This window comes from Paroedura picta, chromosome 14 (genome assembly GCF_049243985.1).
Source record: "Paroedura picta isolate Pp20150507F chromosome 14, Ppicta_v3.0, whole genome shotgun sequence".
NCBI lineage: Eukaryota > Metazoa > Chordata > Lepidosauria > Squamata > Gekkonidae > Paroedura > Paroedura picta.
In genome coordinates this window covers 24328365-24349169 of record NC_135382.1, presented here as the reverse complement: position 1 = coordinate 24349169, position 20805 = coordinate 24328365, and the positions used below count along the sequence as shown (strand labels likewise).

At 45.5% G+C, this 20805-nt stretch overlaps 1 protein-coding gene across 2 annotated transcripts in view; it reads right to left on the bottom strand.

Annotated features, from left to right (window-relative positions):
• Nucleotides 1-4470: 4470 nt before the first annotated feature.
• Nucleotides 4471-20805, bottom strand: part of PHAF1 (phagophore assembly factor 1) — a 46685-nt gene continuing 30350 nt past the window's right edge. Inside the window, exons 7-17 of one of the 2 annotated variants that reach the window (XM_077309878.1) lie at nt 20188-20282; nt 18587-18684; nt 17379-17491; nt 14021-14154; nt 13608-13691; nt 12711-12793; nt 11563-11606; nt 10301-10347; nt 9116-9174; nt 8670-8742; nt 4471-6849 (exon numbers count right to left, since the gene is read on the bottom strand). In XM_077309878.1, the coding sequence (XP_077165993.1) occupies nt 6760-6849; nt 8670-8742; nt 9116-9174; nt 10301-10347; nt 11563-11606; nt 12711-12793; nt 13608-13691; nt 14021-14154; nt 17379-17491; nt 18587-18684; nt 20188-20282 (920 nt within the window). In that variant the 3' untranslated portion in view covers nt 4471-6759. The remainder of the gene's footprint in view (nt 6850-8669; nt 8743-9115; nt 9175-10300; nt 10348-11562; nt 11607-12710; nt 12794-13607; nt 13692-14020; nt 14155-17378; nt 17492-18586; nt 18685-20187; nt 20283-20805) is intronic. The other variant, XM_077309879.1, reaches the window with a different exon arrangement.

Below are 20805 nucleotides of genomic sequence, written 5' to 3'. Positions count from 1 at the left end.
CTGAATACTAGATGATTTGCATCCCGGAGAGCAAATTTCCTGTATCCAGATAGTTGGCCCTTCTCCAACTCAACTGCTCAAGCAAGTTTCTCTACTAAACACCTGATCAATGAGGCTCACTTTGACGGAATGAAAAAAATGGAGACTATGCTGGCACCTGAAACATCCAGCTCACAGGACCCCCTCCCTGTGCCCCCCCCCCTTAGGAGGAAGGTTTCTCTTCTGTGTCTTTTAATCAGTAGGAGGGGGACCCAGCTATTCCCAACTGGTGCCACAGAAGGGATTGCCCCAAGGGATGCAAAGAGCTTTACAATTTGAAACGATCTTGATTCCTTCTGAGCCTTACCTTCCATCTCGTGGCCACCGTCCATGATGAGCAGTGGGCCGCCAAATAATTTTGTGGCCACGCAGTAGCTGCAGTGGGGGGCATTTTATTTTGGTCCACCTCGAGGGAATGGACTCTGTGGTCCTAGACATGGCTGAAGCCCCTCCTTTCTGGCTAAATCATAGGACCCATTATCCATTTTACGCTTTATTTCTTAGCAAAAAGAAACCCCAAAGGAACCAGCAAGAATGCAGCATGTCCCTCACCCTTCAAGAGGCACAGAAACAATGGGAGCCTTTGAGAAGAGAGGAGAAAACAGAACATATCGTGTTACTGTGTGATGTGGAAATTCAGCCAGTTTGATGGGAGTGGTTAAAAGCAGCACCCTGCAATCTGGAGAAGCAAGTGAAGAAGAAGAAGGCGGAGAGTTGGTTCTTATATGCCTCTTTCTCTACCCAAAGGAGTCTCAAAGCGGTTTACAGTCGCCTTCACTTTCCTCTCCCCACAACAGACCCCCTGTGAGGTGGGTGAGGCTTAGAGAGCCCTGATATTCCTGCTTGGTCAGAATAGCTTTATCAGTGCTGTGGCAGGTCCAAGGTCACCCAACTGGCTGCATGTGGGGGAGCGCAGAATCGAACCCGGCTTGCCAGATTAGAAGTCAGCACTCCCAACCACTACTCCAAACTGAAGCCAGCTGGTTGGCCTTGGGCCAGTCGCCGTTCTCTCAAGAGCTCTCTCAGTCCCACCTACCTCTCAGGGTTTCTGTAGCGGGGAGAGAAGAGGCAGTTGGAGGCAGGCTGCTTGGAGACTCCTCTGGTTAGTAAAGAGCAGAGTCCTCTTCTGCTTCTATCCAGAAACCCAAGGACTCCTAAGGAGATCGGTGAAATGACTGGGGATTTCTTCGTAAGCAAATCTTCTCTAGGCTACTACATACAACGCCCCCTTCCTTGCCCATGGGTGGCGTGAGGTGGCTTTGTTGCTTCCATAGCTGGAATGGGTGTGTGTGTGTGTGAGTTAGATAGCATAATGACAGATTCCTGCATTAGTTGTTTGAGCTGCCAAGAGGCTTTTTAAACAGGGCTGGGTTTGTCCTGATTCGTCGCTTCGTTTCTCAGTCAAAATGCATTCGTTTGGATTTCCTCGCAAATGATCGAGCCTTCGTTGAAACAAATTTAGGCTTCGAAAGCGATGAATTCCATACTCATGAATACTGACCGACAAAAGATTGGCTGGCTCAGGGTAGGGGAAAGGGGGCAAGAGAGAAGCCGGAATCGGCGGTCACAGATCAGATTGCGTAGCTCGATAGTTTAATCACGGAGCGAAATCTGTTCCGAATTAGAGGGAAAACGGTGTCCGGCAGAGGCAGACGTTGAAGAGAAAAGCACTGCTGGGGAAAACGGCCTTGAGATGAGGAGGGCGTTGAGGGAGGCAGGGGAGGACTGTTCCTTTACCTTGTTTTTGGAAGGAGCCCTGCACAAAAGAAGAGTTTGCAAGCAGTAAGAAACTGGATGGGCAGCAGAAGCGAAAAGGAGAGACTAGGGCTCACTGGGAGGGCATCTGCTTGGCGTGTGGAAGGGCCCAGGGTCAATCCCTGTAGCAGGTGATGTGAAAGACCCTGGGGAGCTGCTGCCAGCCTGAGTGGACAATACTGACTTGGCTGGACGAAGAGTCTGATTCATGTGAGCCCCGCGGCATTGCCTTAAAGCAGGTTTTCTCAAGCAAGGTTTCCTGAAACTCTGGGGTTTCTTGACAGCCCTGGATGGGTTTACCAAATGGGTGGATATTGAATATATTTTTGTTAACCATTTATCAGGTGATATGACCATATATGGTCATGTCAAACCCCCCCATAGCCAATGATGGGCCTGGAGAGGCTGGGAAGGGGCCCGGGTGGGCGTGGTCATGGCTACGCCTCTCGTCCATATTCTGCATGATTGCACCACTTCTGGGGTTTCTTGAAGCCTGAAGAATGTTTCAGGGGTTTCTCAATGGTAAAATAGTTGAGAAAGGCTGCTTTAAAGACTTAACTATGAATGAATGAATGAATGAATGAATGAATGAATGAATGAATGAATGAATGAATGAATGAATGAATGAATGAACGAGTGAATGAATGAATGAATGACAGCCCACTTTGGAGACATGGAGTGAAACCTCACACCACTGAGATTTAGAGATAAAACAAAGCTATCTTACTTCAAGGCATTGTATTTTCATGGCAGCAGCACAGAACTTCCCAAGCTGAATTGTCACCTGAGTACTCTCATCACTGAACTGCCTCCTTGCTCAGTCTGTATTTGAACATCCCGGGAACCTTTTAAGTAACGGATCAACCAATTTGCCCCGATTATCTGCATAGGCAGAGGAGCAGGACAGGGAGTGTTCTCTGCTTTCCATATGGCTACTACCACAAAAGCACTGTCTGAGTAAGAAGGGGATTTTCTTATAACGGCCCTCTAAAAAAGCAAGACCGACTTGGATGAACGGAAGACGCTTCCTGTGTTCGTGAGGAGTGCAAACACAAAAGGGGTTCGCCCCCTGGTGGCAGGAAAAAGCAGACAGCAAGCATTAGAGCAAAGCAGGGGTAGTCTACCTGTGGTCCTCCAGATGTCAATGGACTACAATTCCCATGAGAAAATGCTGGCAGGGGCTCATGGGAATTGTAGTCCATTGACATCTGGAGGACCACAGGTGGACTACCCCTGGAGCAAAGGACATTTGCAGCAAAAGTCTAGCTGCCTCTATTAAACCCAGCCTTGTCTGCCTGATATGCAGCAGCTGTTCAGGTAAAGGAAGAGAAACGCCTCTCTGGATACACGTTCACCTGGATTGAAGCCGGGACTTTCCGACATGCAAGCCCTAATATTGAGTGGAGGCTCCTTTCCAGAATCCCCCTCTTGTGTGGCAGAGACGGCTTGATTTGCCCCAAAGGAGAGAGCATGAAGGAAGCCAGGCAATGGAAAGGTAATGCTACAATCTGTATGTAAAATGACATGCAACAGGAGGGTGACTCCTCCCTGGCAGCAGATAGATCCTCATGCCCCGTCTTATCTTCTTCCGCCTTGCAGACGGCTTCGTGGCCCTGGGGTGGCTGCAATCTCATCTTCTTGGTAGTCTTGACAGCTTGCCTTTCATCCACCAAGAAACTTGGTAAATAAAACGCCTGGCACAATCATAGAGTTGGAAGGGGCCACACCCCCAGCTCAATGCATGATCAGTCTAAACTAAGCATCGTTGATAAATCCCTGTCCAGCCGCTGTTTGAAGACCGCCAGTGAGGGGGAGTTTGCCACCTTCTTAGGCAGCTGAGTCCACTGCTTGAGCAGGACTGACTGTAAATTCCCCCAGCCCCCACCCCCCGGTATCTAGACAGTATCGTTCAACACATAGTTTAAACCAGGGGTAGTCAAACTGCGGCCCTCCAGATGTCCATGGACTACAATTCCCAGGAGCCCCTGCCAGCATTCGCTGGCAGGGGGCTCCTGGGAATTGTAGTCCATGGACATCTGGAGGGCCGCAGTTTGACTACCCCTGGTTTAAACCCATTACTGACGGTCCTATCTTCTGCTGCCCACAGGAACTGTTCCCTGCCCTCCTCCAAGTGACAACCTTTCAAAAACATAAAGAGAGCCATCATGTCCCCTCTCAGCCCCCTCTTCTCCGGGCTGAATAATGGGTAAAATGACTGCTCTTCTCCCTGCCCCAAGCTGACAGATGTACAGCCAGCCCCGGTTGTTCTAACGCAGCGCTGTCCAACGCGGAGGTCAATCAATCAAACTTTATTACAGTCGTTCAGACCAAGTTATATGAAGTCGATACATAAGAGACCAAAAGAATATGGTCATTTAGACCCTCTGCATGCCTAGCAGATGTTCCGCCATTGAGTCACAGGCCTTCCCAGCTGTGTAACCTGGCCTGCTGGTTGCTAGGCAGACCCACCCCTGCTTTTATCCCTGCCAGTGGGTAGCATGAACAGATCACTGCCTGAGCCCTCAATGGGTCACAAGCTAGGCCATCCAATCTCCCCCCCCACACACACACACAGACCCCAACCGTATTGCTTATCCCAATTTCTCTGAGCCCCCATAGCAACCTCTGAAAAACGACTGGGGCTCAGTGGTCGCTTAGTGAGAGAAACAACGCTAATTGCAAAATACACACCCCCAGCAACTGTATTTAAGCAACACAGTAACTGAGTCTCCTTTTATTTGTCCTATCAATGTACATGCTAATTATTTCATGGAATTTACAGAATGGCTTAAGAAAAAACAACAACACAGAATTCTTGTTAGAAAGCATAAATAGAAAGGGGAGGGGGAGAAGAATTTTTAGCAAGCAATGATCATAGGGGGGGGGAAGCACATTGTGAATTTTTAAAAAGGAACATCTTTGAAATAAAGGCAAACTTTTTTTTCTTTATCCATTAGATTCTCAGTGGGGCTTCCTTTATTTTTTTAATTTAAAATGTTTAAAGAAGTATAGAATGTCACAGTATACATGAAGATGGGAGGACCAAAAGAAGACCTCGCACACTCACAAAATATACACACATACACGCGCGCACACACTACGTTTATCCCTGCTACTGGTCCAGGATTCAAAAACCTTTAGTTCAGCTTTCCAAAATTTCCCTATCCCTCATTTGTTGATAAAACTATACAGGATTACACTGTACATGGAGTTAAAATTACAAAAAAGGTTTGTATTTACAAAATCTGTACACACAATTGTAAAACTCACAAAAAGTCTATAATACATATGACAAGTTGCTACACCAAAATGCTTAAAAAATGGGATTAAAATTATACATTTCTCTTTCTCTCCGTCGTTTTAAAAAGGGCTGATATTTCACAGACGGCAAGCTCTCAAACTTTCCCCGGCAAGGGAGTGACAAAGCCCAGCCGTCTCTGGATTGCGAGAATGACTGGGGAGAAGCAACTCTTGAAACTGGAAGCAGCTGAGACCCGTTTGCGGGGCACAGTGGGGTGATGGGGCAGGGTGTCCAGAAGTTAGGAAACTTGATTCAAGGATCTCTTTGGCTAATATTTTGGCATTAAATAAAGATATCTGAAGACATTGGTGGTGGTGGGGAGCCAGGGTATCCCCCTCCCCTGTGCTATATAATTACCAAGGGCACGATCCGTCTGGACTCGGTTCAGAGGAAGCCCTACCTGTGCAACTTCCACTCGTTTCAATGGGAGAGGTTCGCATTCAGTGATAGGATGAGGAAATCACAAAATTCTGCTATGATAACGGTTCACATAGTTATAAGACAAGATATCTGTATTTGCTCTTAAGAGGACCGAACACTCTCTTCCTTTCCTTCATTAAGAAGAAAAACGGTATCAAAACCACCAAGAAAGAAACAAAACAAGACTTAGGAATAATTTACTTGACTTCTGGTTTTCCTTCTGGAAACAGTACATTATTTTTTTAAAGAAACCGCCCCTAATCTGTTAACCGGGAGGAGGGGGGGGGGGAGGTTGCTTCAGCACACCAAGTAAATATTAGTGCAGGAGGTGGGGATTATTCGGCCCCACAGTATAAATAAGCGTTGTGTGTGGCAAACAATTAAATCAACTGTTAGGCCCCCTCCCCACTCATACCCGGAACACAGGTGCTTCTCAATGAAGATTAAAACGTCTCCTCAAGTAATTTAAAGTGTATGTAGTGCAAATAAAAAAAGAAGAAAAAAATTATTACAACTGAGCCTTTATGCACATGCTGCTTCGTGCTTCGTTTTCGACGGTATATATAAAACAATGTGGTGCCTGAAATTACGGACACGTATATACATACTTGTCACATTTGGTATGATGTTATAAGTCACAGAAATAGATATATTTCTGCCTGTGTGTGTGTGTGTGTGTATATATACACACACACATATATATACATACATATATATACACATATATACATACACATACACACACACACACCCCATTTGTTATCTTTGAAAAGCATTTCCACCACATCAGTACAGTTAACACAAAAACACAAATATATATATATATTTATATATATCCAATACCTGCTTCCAGAGGCTCCAGGGCTCAGAAAGTTTGTGCTTCTAAGTCGTGCAGTCATTTGTGTGCACTCGCTTTAAACTCTTCCTTCTTCCAGCTCAGGAAAAGACAGACCAGTCTGTTTGCATCTATGCTGTAAAAGGACGAGGATAACCGGGAGGAAGAAAGGCCGACGGCCATGGGGACCAATGGCTCACCTCCAGCACGGGTTCCGTGCCCTCCGATGAACGGTCAAAAGGGTTCCTCATCCTGCCCCACGTGAGCAGCGAGAGGCAGTTTTTAAACACCAAAAATAAAAATTAAAAAAAAAATCCATCATACCGTGCTTTTAAAATATATATTATTAGTGGCAGCAGATCAAGGCACGCTGTACTAATCTTGTAGCAATTTGATTAGCCATTATCGCTCACTGGGGGAGATCAGACGTTTTCGCCTGGCTGCTGGGTCTCGCTGGGCCATACAGGGTAACCGAGGCTATGTGGTTATTCTGCATCACCTGCACCAGGAGGGACACCAAAGCAAAGATAAATCAGACATGAAATAGCAGTGTTATCCATTCTTGAACCAGCATGATATAATGGTTAAGAGCAGCAGACTCTGATCTGGATAACCAGGTTGGGTCCCTCTACTCCTACTCCACAGGCAGCCAAGCTGGGTGACCCTAGGCCACTCACAGTTCTCTTAGAGCGGTTCCTGCAGAACAGTTCTCTCAGAAGTCTCTCAACCCCACCTAACTCACAAGGTACCTGTTGTGGGGAGAGGGAGGGGAGGCAATTGCAAGGCACTTTGAGCCTCCTTCTGGGAGAGAAAAGTGGGGTATAAAAGCCAACTCCTCTTCTATTATCAATTAATTGATTGATTAACCATCCTATCTCATAAGACTCAGGGCGGTTTACAATAGATAAATTCGAATACATGGGTTACATTAGAGCAGGAGTAGTCAAACTGTGGCCCTCCAGATGTCCATGGACTACAATTGGGGCTCATGGGAATTGTAGTCCATGGACATCTGGAGGGGTGCAGTTTGACTACCCCTGCATTAGAGCATTAAAACAGATATAAGTCATTGCCTGCTCTTCTTGAACAGCATGAAAGGGACTTGGGGTTATAAATCTGAGGCTGGTCTGGAACACATCTAGTAATCTTCTCTTAATCATCAACGTCTGTTCTTCCTTTTCATTGGATTGTTCAGTCAATAAAACTTTGATGTGACCACCTGGGATCCTGGGGGTGGGCTAGGGCTTGCCTACTGCAGCATGTCTGGGGTCAGCAGGGACTGTGGGAAGAGGGATGCAAGTGGGTTTTGTCTGAACACCACAAGAACCATAAAGGGAAACAAAAAAACCCAACCTGGAAAACAGGCGAGAACCAAAAAGGTTAGGGATGAAAGCAATGATAAAAACAGATACATTTTATTGGCGCTCATATATTTACAAAACATTAAAATATACAATATTACCAGCTTATATCTCATACCTCCCCTGGATATTTGAGAGTCCTATTGCATGCTGTTCTGAAGAAAGGTCCAAAATTAGAGGTCTGAGGATTCTGCTGAACAAGAACACCTTGCAGGACCGGAACTAGCTATACTAGATCAAATAAGTTTTTTCACCCCTCTGTAATATTGTACAAACATATATATTAATGTATCTGCAAATTCACCTCTGATGGAGATCTGTTAGATCAAAACACATTAGGTCCAGGTAATAAGAGCTTGGCTATACTGGTGAATTCCCCCAGATATTTTGTGTGTGCCATCAGATCTTTTAAAATTTTCAAATATATGAGCACCAATAAGATTTGTCTGAACACATCCAGGATGTAACCACCTAGCTCCTGGTTCCGTCTGAAATGTACCAGCTGACGGACGTGAAGCCAACACCTTGGCGTGGATGGATGAGGCCAGCCTGATCTAGTCAGATCTCAGAAGCTAAGCTGGGTCAGCCCTGGAGAGTATTGGATGGGAGACCAGACAGGGAGCCCAGGGTTGCTACAGAGGCAGGTAATGGCAAACTATCCCCCCCTGCCCCCCATTCATCTCTTGCCTTGCAAAATTGACAGAGGTCACCACCAACTGGCTGTAGGTTGATGGCTCTTTCCATCAGCGTGAGATAAATACCACCCACAGTGCCAGCATGCAGTGCCTACCAACAACAATGTGGTAAAATGGCCTGCATGCATCACAGCCTTCCTTACTTCCAACACCCAAGGCCTGAAAGAACTACAAACAGCTGGCATGACAAGAAAGACAAGAATCCCACAAGTTCTGCTCTGCTGCTTCTTCTGGGCAAATAGGGTTTTTTTGTTTTTCCTAACCTCAAATATCATCCGCTGCAGTCCAAAACAAAACGTTGATCCAAAAGGGTTTGTGTTGTTTGGAGAGGATGACCTGGAAGGACACAAAAGAAGTCTGAAACACCAAATGAGGAGATGGACACTCGTTAAGTCCGGGAAATAAATCTGGAACCAGCATCAATATGATGAGACTCAGAGTAAGTGTCCGACTAAGGCAGCTTCATGGGTTCAATATATTGGGGAGAGGCTGAGCATCTGCTTGGCATGCAGAAGGTCCCAGGTTCAATGTGCGGCATCTCCAACTAAAAAGACCTGGATGGTGATCTTGAGAGACTTCTGCCTGAAGCTCTGGAGAGCCACTGCCCATCTGAATGGACAATACCAAATTTGATAGGCCAGTGATTTGATTCTGTACAAGGCAGATAAACCCAAACAAATCTAAGCAATAAAAAAGAACAAATCTTTACCTGTGGAGTACCACTGGCTTCTCCACGGGGTGTCCGAGAAGATCCTGAATATTATCCCACTGTAAGCAAATAACAGATCTTAGATTTTCTTTATTTAAAAAAGTCAAAGTTTTGTTGCTCATTCAGCTTCTAACATTATTGTGAGAGTTTATGATTTTTGTTAACACACACACACTCAAATTAGGAATGAAATGGCCTTAACAGAATGTTTGTGACACTAGATTTAATATAGCTGCAAGCAGCTCACTTTGACTTCCAAATGTCTGCATTACAAGGTGACAACTTTCAAATAGCATGTTAATTGGTTTCTAAATCTGTAAAACCGGGTCAAACCTTCTGATTTCCTGACCACACACCTGAAATGTTCCTTTGGAGGTCCCCTAAGTGTAATACTTCAGGTTTTCACACGTATATTTACACACTGTAACTGTGGTGGGATTTGGGAAGTAGTATTTATTTTATAGGGCCCAAGCAAACTCCTTTTGGCAGTTTTGAATGGGCAGACTGTATTTTTAGGTCGACATTACACATTATGGGTTTATACTAACTGCTGAAAGCCACTTTGGACTCCCATGTTTCAAGGGGTTATAAGCAGGATCCAAGCTTTTAAATATGATAGTGATGCCACCAAAAGAACAAAAAAGGGAAGCAGACTCAGAAGCTGAGAAAAGCTTTGAGTGGCAATACCAGCTAAAAAACATTAGCCTCTGGTGAACTACCTGCTGCGGTCACCCTTTTTAAACCACACAGCTGGACTACTATACCACACTTTTCTTGGGGCTGCCCTTGAAGTCAGCCTAGAAAAAGCAACTAGTTCAGAACACAGCAGCCTGATTACTGTCAGGAGAACCAGCTTGGTGTAGTGGTTAGGCGTGCTGATATTTTTTTAACCCATTAACCAAGTAGATTGATCAAGGAAACAGTGCATGATACCCATAAATACTGTTCTCCTCTTCCACTTTGTGGCAAACAATGTCTATCGTCTCAGCAGATGCTAAGCAGAATTAAGTCCCACAATCTAACACTTGCGAAATACAGCTGATTATGTGATCCTTTGCAGAATTTCCTTCCTTTGCTAGGGAATCTACATTTCTGACATGCACTAAACCAGCATCCCTTTCTTTAAGATGGAATAACGAGGTTGTTAACTCTGGAGGTCTAGAAGGTACTCCGTTTGCAACTTACCTTGCTATATGTTGTGCATGTTTCTGTCTGCGAATCGGTGCTATCTGCTTGCAGAGAACAAGAAGTTCTTGTTAGATTACACTTAAGAGGTACATTCTACTCCTGCAAACTAATGTCAAATGCTCTGCATAAAATAAAATACAGAAAAGAAAAGTAGCACAGCATCTGCTAGAGAGCTTATTCTAAAGGTCATTCCAGAGCAGAGCTTCTGAAATGTCTCAGAGTTAAGGTCTATTATTTATTTCTTTTACTGAAACCGGAAAGAAACTTCACCCCTATAAATGATCTAGAGCTGGGGTCCCAAAGTGGTGACTATGGATGTCAAGTTGCCACCGAAAAGTTCCCTGGTGCCCATCAAGTGTTTTTAGAAAGTGAGCAGGGCCAGGGAGGGTTTTTGCCCAGCAAGGCCTCTATATGGCCACTGGAGATTTGTTTGGTTAAGGAAGCACATCTACGAAGACACCAAAGCAGTCCCCCCTCCCTCTCCCCGAAATCTGCCTGCCAAGCGGAGTTACCAGAGTTATGCAGAATGAAACCAAACTTCAAACGCCTTCACCCTCCAGTGCAAACTGCCTAGGAAGGCCATTTGCATTCCTTAAGGACACCAAACAATGCCCCTTACAGTAGAGAAGAGAAACAGCTTCGGCTGGAGACACAGAGGCTGGAGGAAAAGGGGGGGGGAGGAGTCCTGGATGGATACATGACAGCTGTTTAAAAAATATTGCCTTGACAGCAGCTGACAACGCAGCACAAGGAGTTTCACTGCGTGACTGAAGGAACGCTGCAGCAGCCCTTTGTAGCTGGGTCTGCATCCTGCAGCAGACATTTGGGGGCTGCGCTCACCATGCTGTGCCAGAATCCCAAAGGTGCCCACAGGCTCAGAAAGGTTGGGGAACCCTGGTCTGTAGTGAAAATGAGCTTCTTGCAGAGGAACCCGACTCTTGTGACTGAACATGAATTACTGTTCTGGGCGTGCCTCCTGATGGGATGAAGGCTTGGCCAGAAATACAGCAGGCAGCCTCCCTCATGGGTGGGAAACTCCACATCTCTGTACTGGAAGAGACTGAATCATACCCACAGAGAGGGCAGACTTCCCCTGCACCCCCCTCCCCCAATGGAGCATGGCCAAAAGAGGCAAGGGCAGAGGGGCAAGTCAAACAGAGACGGGGATGTACTTTGCATGCATAAAGCTAGAATGCTGAATGTGACTAGAAGTGTAAAATTAAACACACACAGATTTACAGGTCTGTTTTCTGTCTTACCTCGTTTGATAGCGAGTGGAATCTTGAATTCACAACGGTGGTAGCTAGAAAATTGAAATTGCAAGAGGAATTAACATAGGCTTAAATTAGACTTAACTGTTTCTGACAGTGACTTGTGCCAGCAAGATTACAGTCTTGGTTGGCCTTGGAAGCTTGCTGGACCCTAGACTGGGAAAAGCCTGGAGATTTGGGGGGGGGGGGTGGAGCCTGTAGAGGGTGAGGTTTGCAGAAGGGAGGGAAGTCTGAAGTCCACTTTCTAAACCAGCCATTTTTTCCAGTGGAAATTATCTCTATCTCTACCTCCTCGGGCCAATCATGTACTCTCAGCCAAACTTACCTCGCACAGCTGTGGGGAGGATAAAATGGAGGAGAGATTTAAGCCATTTTAGGTCCCCATTGGGGAGAATGAAGTAAATAAATTCTACCTGTCTCTCTGATCAGCCAAGTCCGAAGCTGTCCTGTGACATGAAAGGCCATCCCCTGGTGGGAGACAACCTCTCCTCAATTCTAAACTAAACTGGACATAAGGAGTGTAGAAGAAGAAGAGTTGTTTTTTATACTCTGCTTTTCATTGCCCGAAGGAGTCTCAAAGCGGCTTATAATCGCCTGTCAGAGCTCCCTCAGCTTCACCTACCTCACAGGGTGTCTGTTGTGGAGAGACGAAAGGAAACCCATTATAAGCTGCTCCAGGCAGTGAAAAGTGGGGTATAAAACCAATTCTTCTTCTTCTTCAATTGTAGTTTTCCCTACAAAAAATTCTAACCTTCATAGCAACTCAATGAAAAATGCCAGGGGCAGAGGAGAGGAGAAAACTGTATCTGATCAAGACTTAAAAACTAGAAGGGAACTGGGCTAGCAGGTGGAGACAGGGGAATTTCCTGTCTGTTTGTGAATTTCCACAAACACCTACCAGCCACTCATTCCCCAAATGTAGGAGAAAATATGTATGTATGTATGTATGCATGCATGCATGTATGTATGCATGTATTTATATCCCGCCACTTCCCTAAGGCTCATGGCGGGTCACAGACAATAAAACCCCATTAAAACCCCTAATACAATAAAATCCATCTAAAACACAAAATCCCCCAACCTAACCCAATCCAAGTGGCGGCAGATTAATAACACATAATAGTCTCGCTACTCACATGTTGAAGTTGTAGTGACCAGGGTAATTAGTGTGTAAGACAAATTTCTTCACTTTGTGGGTGTTTGCATCAAAAAGGATATCCTGCAGGTGACAAAGTGGGAGGGGAGAGTGGGCCGACCATAAATGAAATGACTGAAACCATTACCCAACCATCAGCAAAGCTCTGTGATGTGCATTGCACATGGGAACACACCTCAGAACAACAAATTCAGCACACATTTCTACTGGGAACCAATGAAGAAATATTGTGGCAATGCCACTGTGAAAGGTAAGGACTTCTCTTTCCCTAGGAAACCCCCCCCCCAAATCCATAAGGACCAACCAAAAAGACACAAAACACTGTGCAAACTTTTGAGCTCGACAGGCATCTTTATCAGGCTAGGTGTTATAAGATGTAAAAAATTGAGGGGTGATCAGATTTTTTCAGGTCATGATTGTTAAGACCTCATCTCATTAGCACTGTTTGAGAGACGCTGAGCAGAAATGCTGCCTCGAATTGCTGTTGGTGCCGGATTTTGGAATTTCTCTCTTCCATCCCATTTCTCCCCCTCCCCCACCCCCAAGAGGCTTGGCTGATTGACAAGGCAGAGATTCCTCCCAGCACTGATTTTTCTCAAGAGTGTTTTGCATCTTAAAGCAACAAGGATTCATTTTGTGCACACTGAATGTCAATTACATACAATGTGCTCTGTGACACCCTGGTGGGCATTCATGTGCCATTAACCAAACAAGCAAGGATAAAAAAAAGAAGAAGGAAAGGTTAAGACGTGAGCTCCCAGCAATTAAGGATCCTTTCGATATCGGCTCCCACATCAATTACTTAGCACATTCTGGATGTTACAAAAGTTACATAAGCTTCACTAGAGAGCAAGTGCTTTGAAAATCTGCAGCTTACCACTCCTAGAGTGAAGTAGTTGAAGAAGTAGTCGTTGCATTTGGAAGGAACCTGCTTGTGAGGGGACGGCGAATGTATTTTCATCTGCAAAGAAAACCACAGTTCAGCCGACCAGGAGCCTGGAGGCAAAACCCCTTTTCAAACTCAAATAGATCTGTCCAGTTGCACAAATACGCTCCACTGGCTGGCAATAGAATAAATGTTCTCGGTGGAAGAAATGATGCTGTTCAGATCTTTTTTCCTGTTTGATGTAAACCGCCCTGAGCCTTCGGAGAGGGCGGTATATAAATATAATAAATAAACAAACAAACCATGTCTTGCCTTAGAAACCCTACAGGGTTACCCCAAATCGGCTATGAATCAATGCTATTTTCCACCACCCCCCCTGTTAACGTTTGCTCCTGTGGTCCCACCTTATCTTCTGACTTGTAGAAGACTTTGTGAGGAGACCCCAACGTGCTCAGAACATCTTGGCACGAATCACCAAAATACACACAGCGCTCAAATACCCGCATCTTGGCATCAGCTAATACACCAGGGCCGCAACCTAGGGGGGAAAAGAACTATTAGTGACTATTGTGGTACTCCATGTTTCTGAGATATTTAGACCTTCTGAAGCCTAGCGTGGAGGTAACTAAAATGGAGAAGCTTTAAAACAAGTTTTTAAGGAAATGTCACAGCCTGAAATGCTTCTCTCCCCCATCCCATCCTGATCCTAGGGGGTCCTAATAATAATATTGGGGGATGTTGGAACATGGAAGGCAGCAACAGGCAAAAGTCCCCCCACAACATTATTTAGATTTTATTCATTTACAAAATTTATATCCCACCTTTCTGCCAAAAGGTGAGATTCCAAGTCAATATATTCATGGCATAAAGTTTAACATCACTGCATGAGGACTATTCAATTAAATTTTCTCATATTCTGAGTCTGTTAAGAATCATGATCCTGAAACATTTTTATCCTCTACCTCTGAACATCTAATTCTGCAACAGTGTGTATCTACAATGCTACACCTATGAATAAGTGACAAAGTTCACACAATACGAGGAAATAAAAAAGGGGATAGTGTTACAAGAAACTACAAACCTAGCCAACCAGTAGTTAGGAACCAAAAGGTTAGGTATCCATAAAATGTAAATATTCAAATTATATTAACGTTTATTGTGCATAACTTACTCAGTTAAAATGTTAAAAACACAAGACTAGGCACAAAATATGCACCATAAAATACTAGGCCTACAATGATAGACTTAACGGGATACAGACATTTAGATGAACATTTGTACAGTAGTCACTTTTTTGATCACTGTAATTCACCACCTCTCCCATCCTCAAAAACAATGCTCCACTTTCATCTTAGGAGCTTCAGAGACATAAAGGTAAAGGTAAAGGTATCCCCTGTGCAAGCACCGAGTCATGTCTGACCCTTGGGGTGACGCCCTCCAGCGTTTTCTTGGCAGACTCAATACGGGGTGGTTTGCCAGTGCCTTCCCCAGTCATGACCGTTTACCCCCCAGCAAGCTGGGTCCTCATTTTACCGACCTCGGAAGGATGGAAGGCTGAGTCAACCTTGAGCCGGCTGCTGGGATTGAACTCCCAGCCTCATGAGCAAAGTTTTCAGACAGCTGCCTTACCACTCTGCGCCACAAGAGGCTCTTTTCAGAGACATACAGACATCTAAATAATCTACACCCACTTTATTTAAAGTTCAACGTTTTTCCAGGGTCCGCTTGTTTCACAAATTCAGTTTTAGTATGCATGACTTAATCAACAATGTATACAACTAAAAAGCAGCTAACAGTTTCTCTTTAAATCTCAGGCATGTACATTACCTAGACCTCACACTTCTACCTTGGAAAAGGGCCTCCTCAAAACCATTTCTATTATCTGGACATTAGCTAACCTCCTTCCTACTGTGCCAGGACACACGTCCCCTGTCCTAGTCATCTCTCCTTTCTCCTTCTCTGCAAAGACAGAAGCAAAATTCACTTACAGTTGGCTACAGTCTTAATCTCTTTCTTAAAAAATTCTAAGCACAATAAAAGAGTTCTTAATTCTAACCTTCTGTCTAACCTTCAAGAGTGCTAACCTTCAAAAGGACAAGGGGACGGACAACAGGATGGGCTAAACCAGTAGACATTAATTTATTACATTGGCTGCGAAATAAGCTAACCCTCAACTTGCTGCCCAAAGCTCATTTCAACCCAACAACATTTCAGCTGCTGTTAGACCAGGTAGGCGGGGCTGAGAGAGCCCTGATATCACTGCTCGGTCAGAACAGCTTTATTAGTGCTGCGGTGAGCCCAAGGCCACCCAGCTGGCTGCATGTGGAGGAGCGGGGAATCAAATAAGAAGTCTGTGCTTCTTACCACTTCACCAAGCTGGCTCTCCAGTCTCCCTGTTCTTCACTCCTACTTCAAGCCACTTCTCCAGCTGGCTTTGAGGTGTGCCTCAAAGGCACTGGGGCCCTGATCTGGATAGCCTGTTCTCGTCAGAGCCTCCTAGTGGTCCCTAGTCCAAAATAAAAGCCCTTTCATCAACCAGCCCTGGCCCAAACCTGGTGGAACCCTCTGCTGGGGCCTTGTGGGACTTATTGCAGTTCTGCAGGGCCTGGAAAACTGAGTTGTTCCACTGGCTTTACGGTGCCGGTAGGCGTCTTACATCACTGGCCTCCTGGTTTACCCCACCCCCAACTCCTCAATTGATCTATCTACAGATCTATCTGAGATTTTATCAGTTTTTAATAATTTTATTGTTGTTGAATAATATTCTTGTTCATCATCGTTATCTGCCCTGAGCCCACTGTGAGATGGCTGGCTGATAAAATAAATAAATCTAAACTCAGAAACGAAGCAGAGTCAACCCTGCTCAGTCAATGGGAGACCCTGATGGAATACCAGAGTCACATCACTAAGGCAGGCCATGGCAAAGCATGCCTTGAAAACCCCACTAGAGGTCACCAGAAGTCAGCCGTGGCTTGGTAGCACTCTCTGCCACCACAGGCAACAGAGAGATAGAGCAGCAGGAATGATAAGGGTGGAAAGGAGGGGGGGGAGCCAAATGCTTCCGCATGTTGCAAAAGCCTAAGTTTAAAGAGTAACACTTGAATCCGAGCTCGCCTGAAGATGCTTCAGAGCTGGCAATGATAATAATGTTTTATTATCAGTGTTATTACTGATGCTAATAAGAGTTTCTGTGAGTGTACTCTGTGTTACTTTGGTTAGCTGCCACAAACTTCAACGCATTTGTATACTAAGTCATGTTCTTTTGTATATACTGTAATACCTTTCAGGGGTGGCCAGAGTGTGGCTCTCCAGATCTCCGTGGACTTCGTGCTGGCAGGGGCTTGTGGGAATTGTAGCCCATGGTCATCTGGAGAGCCACAGTTTAGTCACCCCTGCTTTAGATTAAGTTGCTGAGTGGGGCCTCTGAGCACAAACAGTAAGGCTGCCCCAAATATATGTTAATTATTTTTCAGGTATGAAGATAACCAAATACCCCAGCAAACCAAATTCACCTCTATCTCATCCTGCCTCCCACCTTCACGCTTATAAATAGCTGGTAAAGATAGTTTGGAAATAACTGAAGCCATATTTCCTGGAACGTTAGTCCACTGAGGCACAGCGGAGGGAGAATCTGGAAGCAAGTTTTTGAGCAGAATGCTTTCAAAAAGCACTACTGCAGGTCTGACTCTATGCACGGCCACGTCTGTGATGGTGCCTTTGAATGGAAAAAGGTGTACAGGTGTCTCTGCTCGGTCGTTATACCTGCAGTGAGTAAGCGAAGCCTTAAACCTGAGGGTCCAGTTCCATCTCGCAGAACGTCCACGTTCTCTGCATAGACATTTCCAAGGAAACAGCTGAGGGGCATCATGGGAGCCCTGCAATGGTAAGATCATAATTCTTTACACAGAGAGTACACAGGGGATGTAGGCATAGACACAGGCATAGACAGCTTTAAAAGATGATTAGACTCACTAATCGAGGAAAAGTCTAGTAGTGGCTCCTAGACACTGCGACTGAGGGGAGCCTCCATGTTCAGTGGCAATCAGCCTCTGAATCCCAGTGATAGAAGACGACACCAGGGAAATTTCTCAGCCTTTATGCCATTTTTGGCCCTCCAGAGGAACTGGTTGGCCACTGGGTGAGACAGGATGCTGGAGGAGATGGACCGCTGGTTTGATCCATCTTCTTATGTTCTTATGTAAAACAACTAAAAAGGCACAAAATGTCTCAAAGAGAAACTGTTTCCTGTTTACTTTTCTATGCCAGCAGCAATGGGTGGGGCTGCTTTGCATGCAGGAGGTCCCAGGTTCAGTCCTCGCCATCTCCAGTTAAAATGGCTCAGGTCATGGGAAGGGCTGTAGGCAACCTGCTTAGAGCATCTCTCATCTGTGACTTCTAAACAGAAGTTATCTCAGTAGACTTCAGCCTGCAAAGAAGTCTTGAAGGTCAACTAAAGCTTTAGTGAATTTGCATTGGGGGGTGGGGGGTAGTTCTGCAAACCCACAAATTACTAGCCCGACATTTAAGCATGTAAGCTGGCTTGCTCGAACAAAAGACCAAGCAAATAGCTGGAAATAGAAGAAGAAGAGTTGGTTCTTGTATGCCGCTTTTCTCTACCGGAAGGAGTCTCAAAGCAGCTTACAGTCGCCTTCCCATTCCTCTCCCCACAACAGACACCCTGTGAGGTGGGTGAGGCTGAGAGAGCCCTGATATCACTGCTCAGTCAGAACAGCTTTATCAGTGCTGCGGGGAGCCCAAGGTCACCCAGCTGGCTGCATGTGGGGGAATCAAACCCGGCATGCCAGATTAGAAGTCCGCACTCCTAACCACTACACCAAACTGGCTCTCACTTGAGAATAAAATCCAAACACAACTAGCATTTGTAGAATTGCATGCACGCAACATGACCCCAAACCATTCACTGTTCATCCACGTGGAATGTGGGAATCACAATCCCAGAGGTCACCTACTTGGTATCCTGCAGACTGTTTCCACTGTAGATGTACATGCGTTTCACAGTTGCACCATGTGGAATTTGCAAAGAAGCTAGACCATGGGCAAAGTTTGGCTAGGGAGAGTAAAAGAAAGACGCTTTTCATTACAGGACAACACAGTATCAAAATGCCAGATCTGTTACCAAGTGTGATTAGAGGGGATCCACAAAGCCTGACCTCCCTTGTGCTGTAAAACTACAATTAAAACATCCACAGAGTATCTTGCGGCAGAGGGGTCACCTGCTGGTGGCAAAACCAGTTGCATTTGTTCTCTCCATGTGGCTGCCAAAATCCAGAGTCAGCACTTCCTGTATTGCCTGTTTCTGAGCACAGTGAGATGTCTGTAACTCATGCTGGCAGATCAGGCTGGCCATTGTGTGAGACAGGATGCTGGACTAGACAGACAGAGCACAGGTCTGATCCGTCAGGGCTCTTTAGAATGATGCTCTTAGAACTAACTGTTCTCAGAACCGGAAACAGAGCTGGTGCTTTTTGTTTTGGGACACAATTTCATATTTTAAAATGAAACGCAATCCAAGGCACGGGATGGAAAGTTACTCCTTGCCAGGACAGTCCTAGAGCATTCTTTCATTGCAGGGCCCCTCCCCAGTTTAACTGGGTCACATTTTGAAGTTTAAATGTCAACCCAAACAGACCTGAGCCTGGCCACAGAGGGGGGCAGTGCATACATTTAATACTCGACAGACATGGCCAAAAGGAAGGAAAAACGGCCTTTAAGTTTCATGAAAAGGTTTTACAACTTCTGAGTCGCAATCACCAGTGTAGGTGATTCTTTCTGACAGAGGACATCTCTCCCTCGACTGAATAAGCCCTAGAAGGCTACAATTACACCTTCTAAGGTCTGGTTCAGACTTCAGAGGATGCAGCTGTCAAACCATGTCTTGAAGACTGGTTGTATTTTGTGGGCCTGCATTATGATGTCCCCACATGCACCCTTTTCCTGGCAAGCAGTGATTTCACATGACCTATGAAGAGGCACTATCACGGCCTCTGCTCACCAAGGCTGCTACCTCTGCTTGGGGTCCAAGCACGGTCAGTGGCAATTGGGATCCAGATGCTACATTAAACCTTAGCAACTTGCTGACCAAGAAAAGGATGGAGGCAGGAAGAGCGCAAAAGCCTGGGCTGAGGGCCAGGGGGAAGGATGAATGGAAGTGTCTGTGGAGTCCTCACAATTGCCAAACCAGGGGTTAGATCCCAACAATATTTCTGCTTGCCTTAACCTAAGCACAGCTGTCTTGCCTCTGCCCCTCCCTCTGTAGCCCAAGGATCTCCCCAGAGAACAGAGGGACCCTCAGGAATGGCAGTAGGTACAAATTGAGGGTCTGCAGCAGGAAGGGGGAACTGGCAGGGATTAACTCCCCCTTCCATTAGCAGAAAACTGCATCTGGCTTCAATCCTACAGTTTCAGATTAACGTCTCAACCAGGCTGAGGAGGAAAGCCAACTCTCTCACAAATAATTAACTATGGCAAAGGAAGAGATTTATCGTTAAAAGAGTTTCAAGGCACAGTCTGCTTTGCTAAATCAACGTATTTGCTGACGTCAGCTTCTCACCTCATATTTGGGAGTTTCAGTCCATGAGTCCAACTGAAAGGAAAAAGACAGTCCTCTGAAGTTGAGGTGGAAAAGTTGCTCCGCTGAGTTGTACACTAGGAGGGGGAAAGGAACACACACACACCCATTTTAAAAACAGCGGCTTCCCCTTTCCAATACAGCAGTGGCATCAAGGCATCGAGAACCTCACAGGCACAAATCCCAAACTTCCATAAAATAGAATGAAATAGGGCGTCGGTGGTTAGAGGTTCAGCAGCCCAGTAGCTCAATATAGCCTAATTTCATCAGAACTTGGAACCAAAAGAGGGTTGGCCACACTTAGTACATAGATCGGAGACCACAACGCCAGGGTTGCCGCCTAGAGGAAGGCAAGAGCAAACTGATAAATTGCCATGTCTTGAAAACCACATGCTCTTGGGGTCACTTGACAGCACACCTTACCTAGTAGCTAGAAATCCCATTTGTCTTAGGTCAGTTAAAATTAAATGATGGAAGTTAGCCGAAGGAGCAGGCTATAACAGCAGGGAAGCTCTTAGCCTGTGTCCAAGGTGGAGATGCCTTTTGCTGCTTTGAAAAAGTCTTCTTTTATTCTCAACCTGTTCAGAGCATTTATAGAAC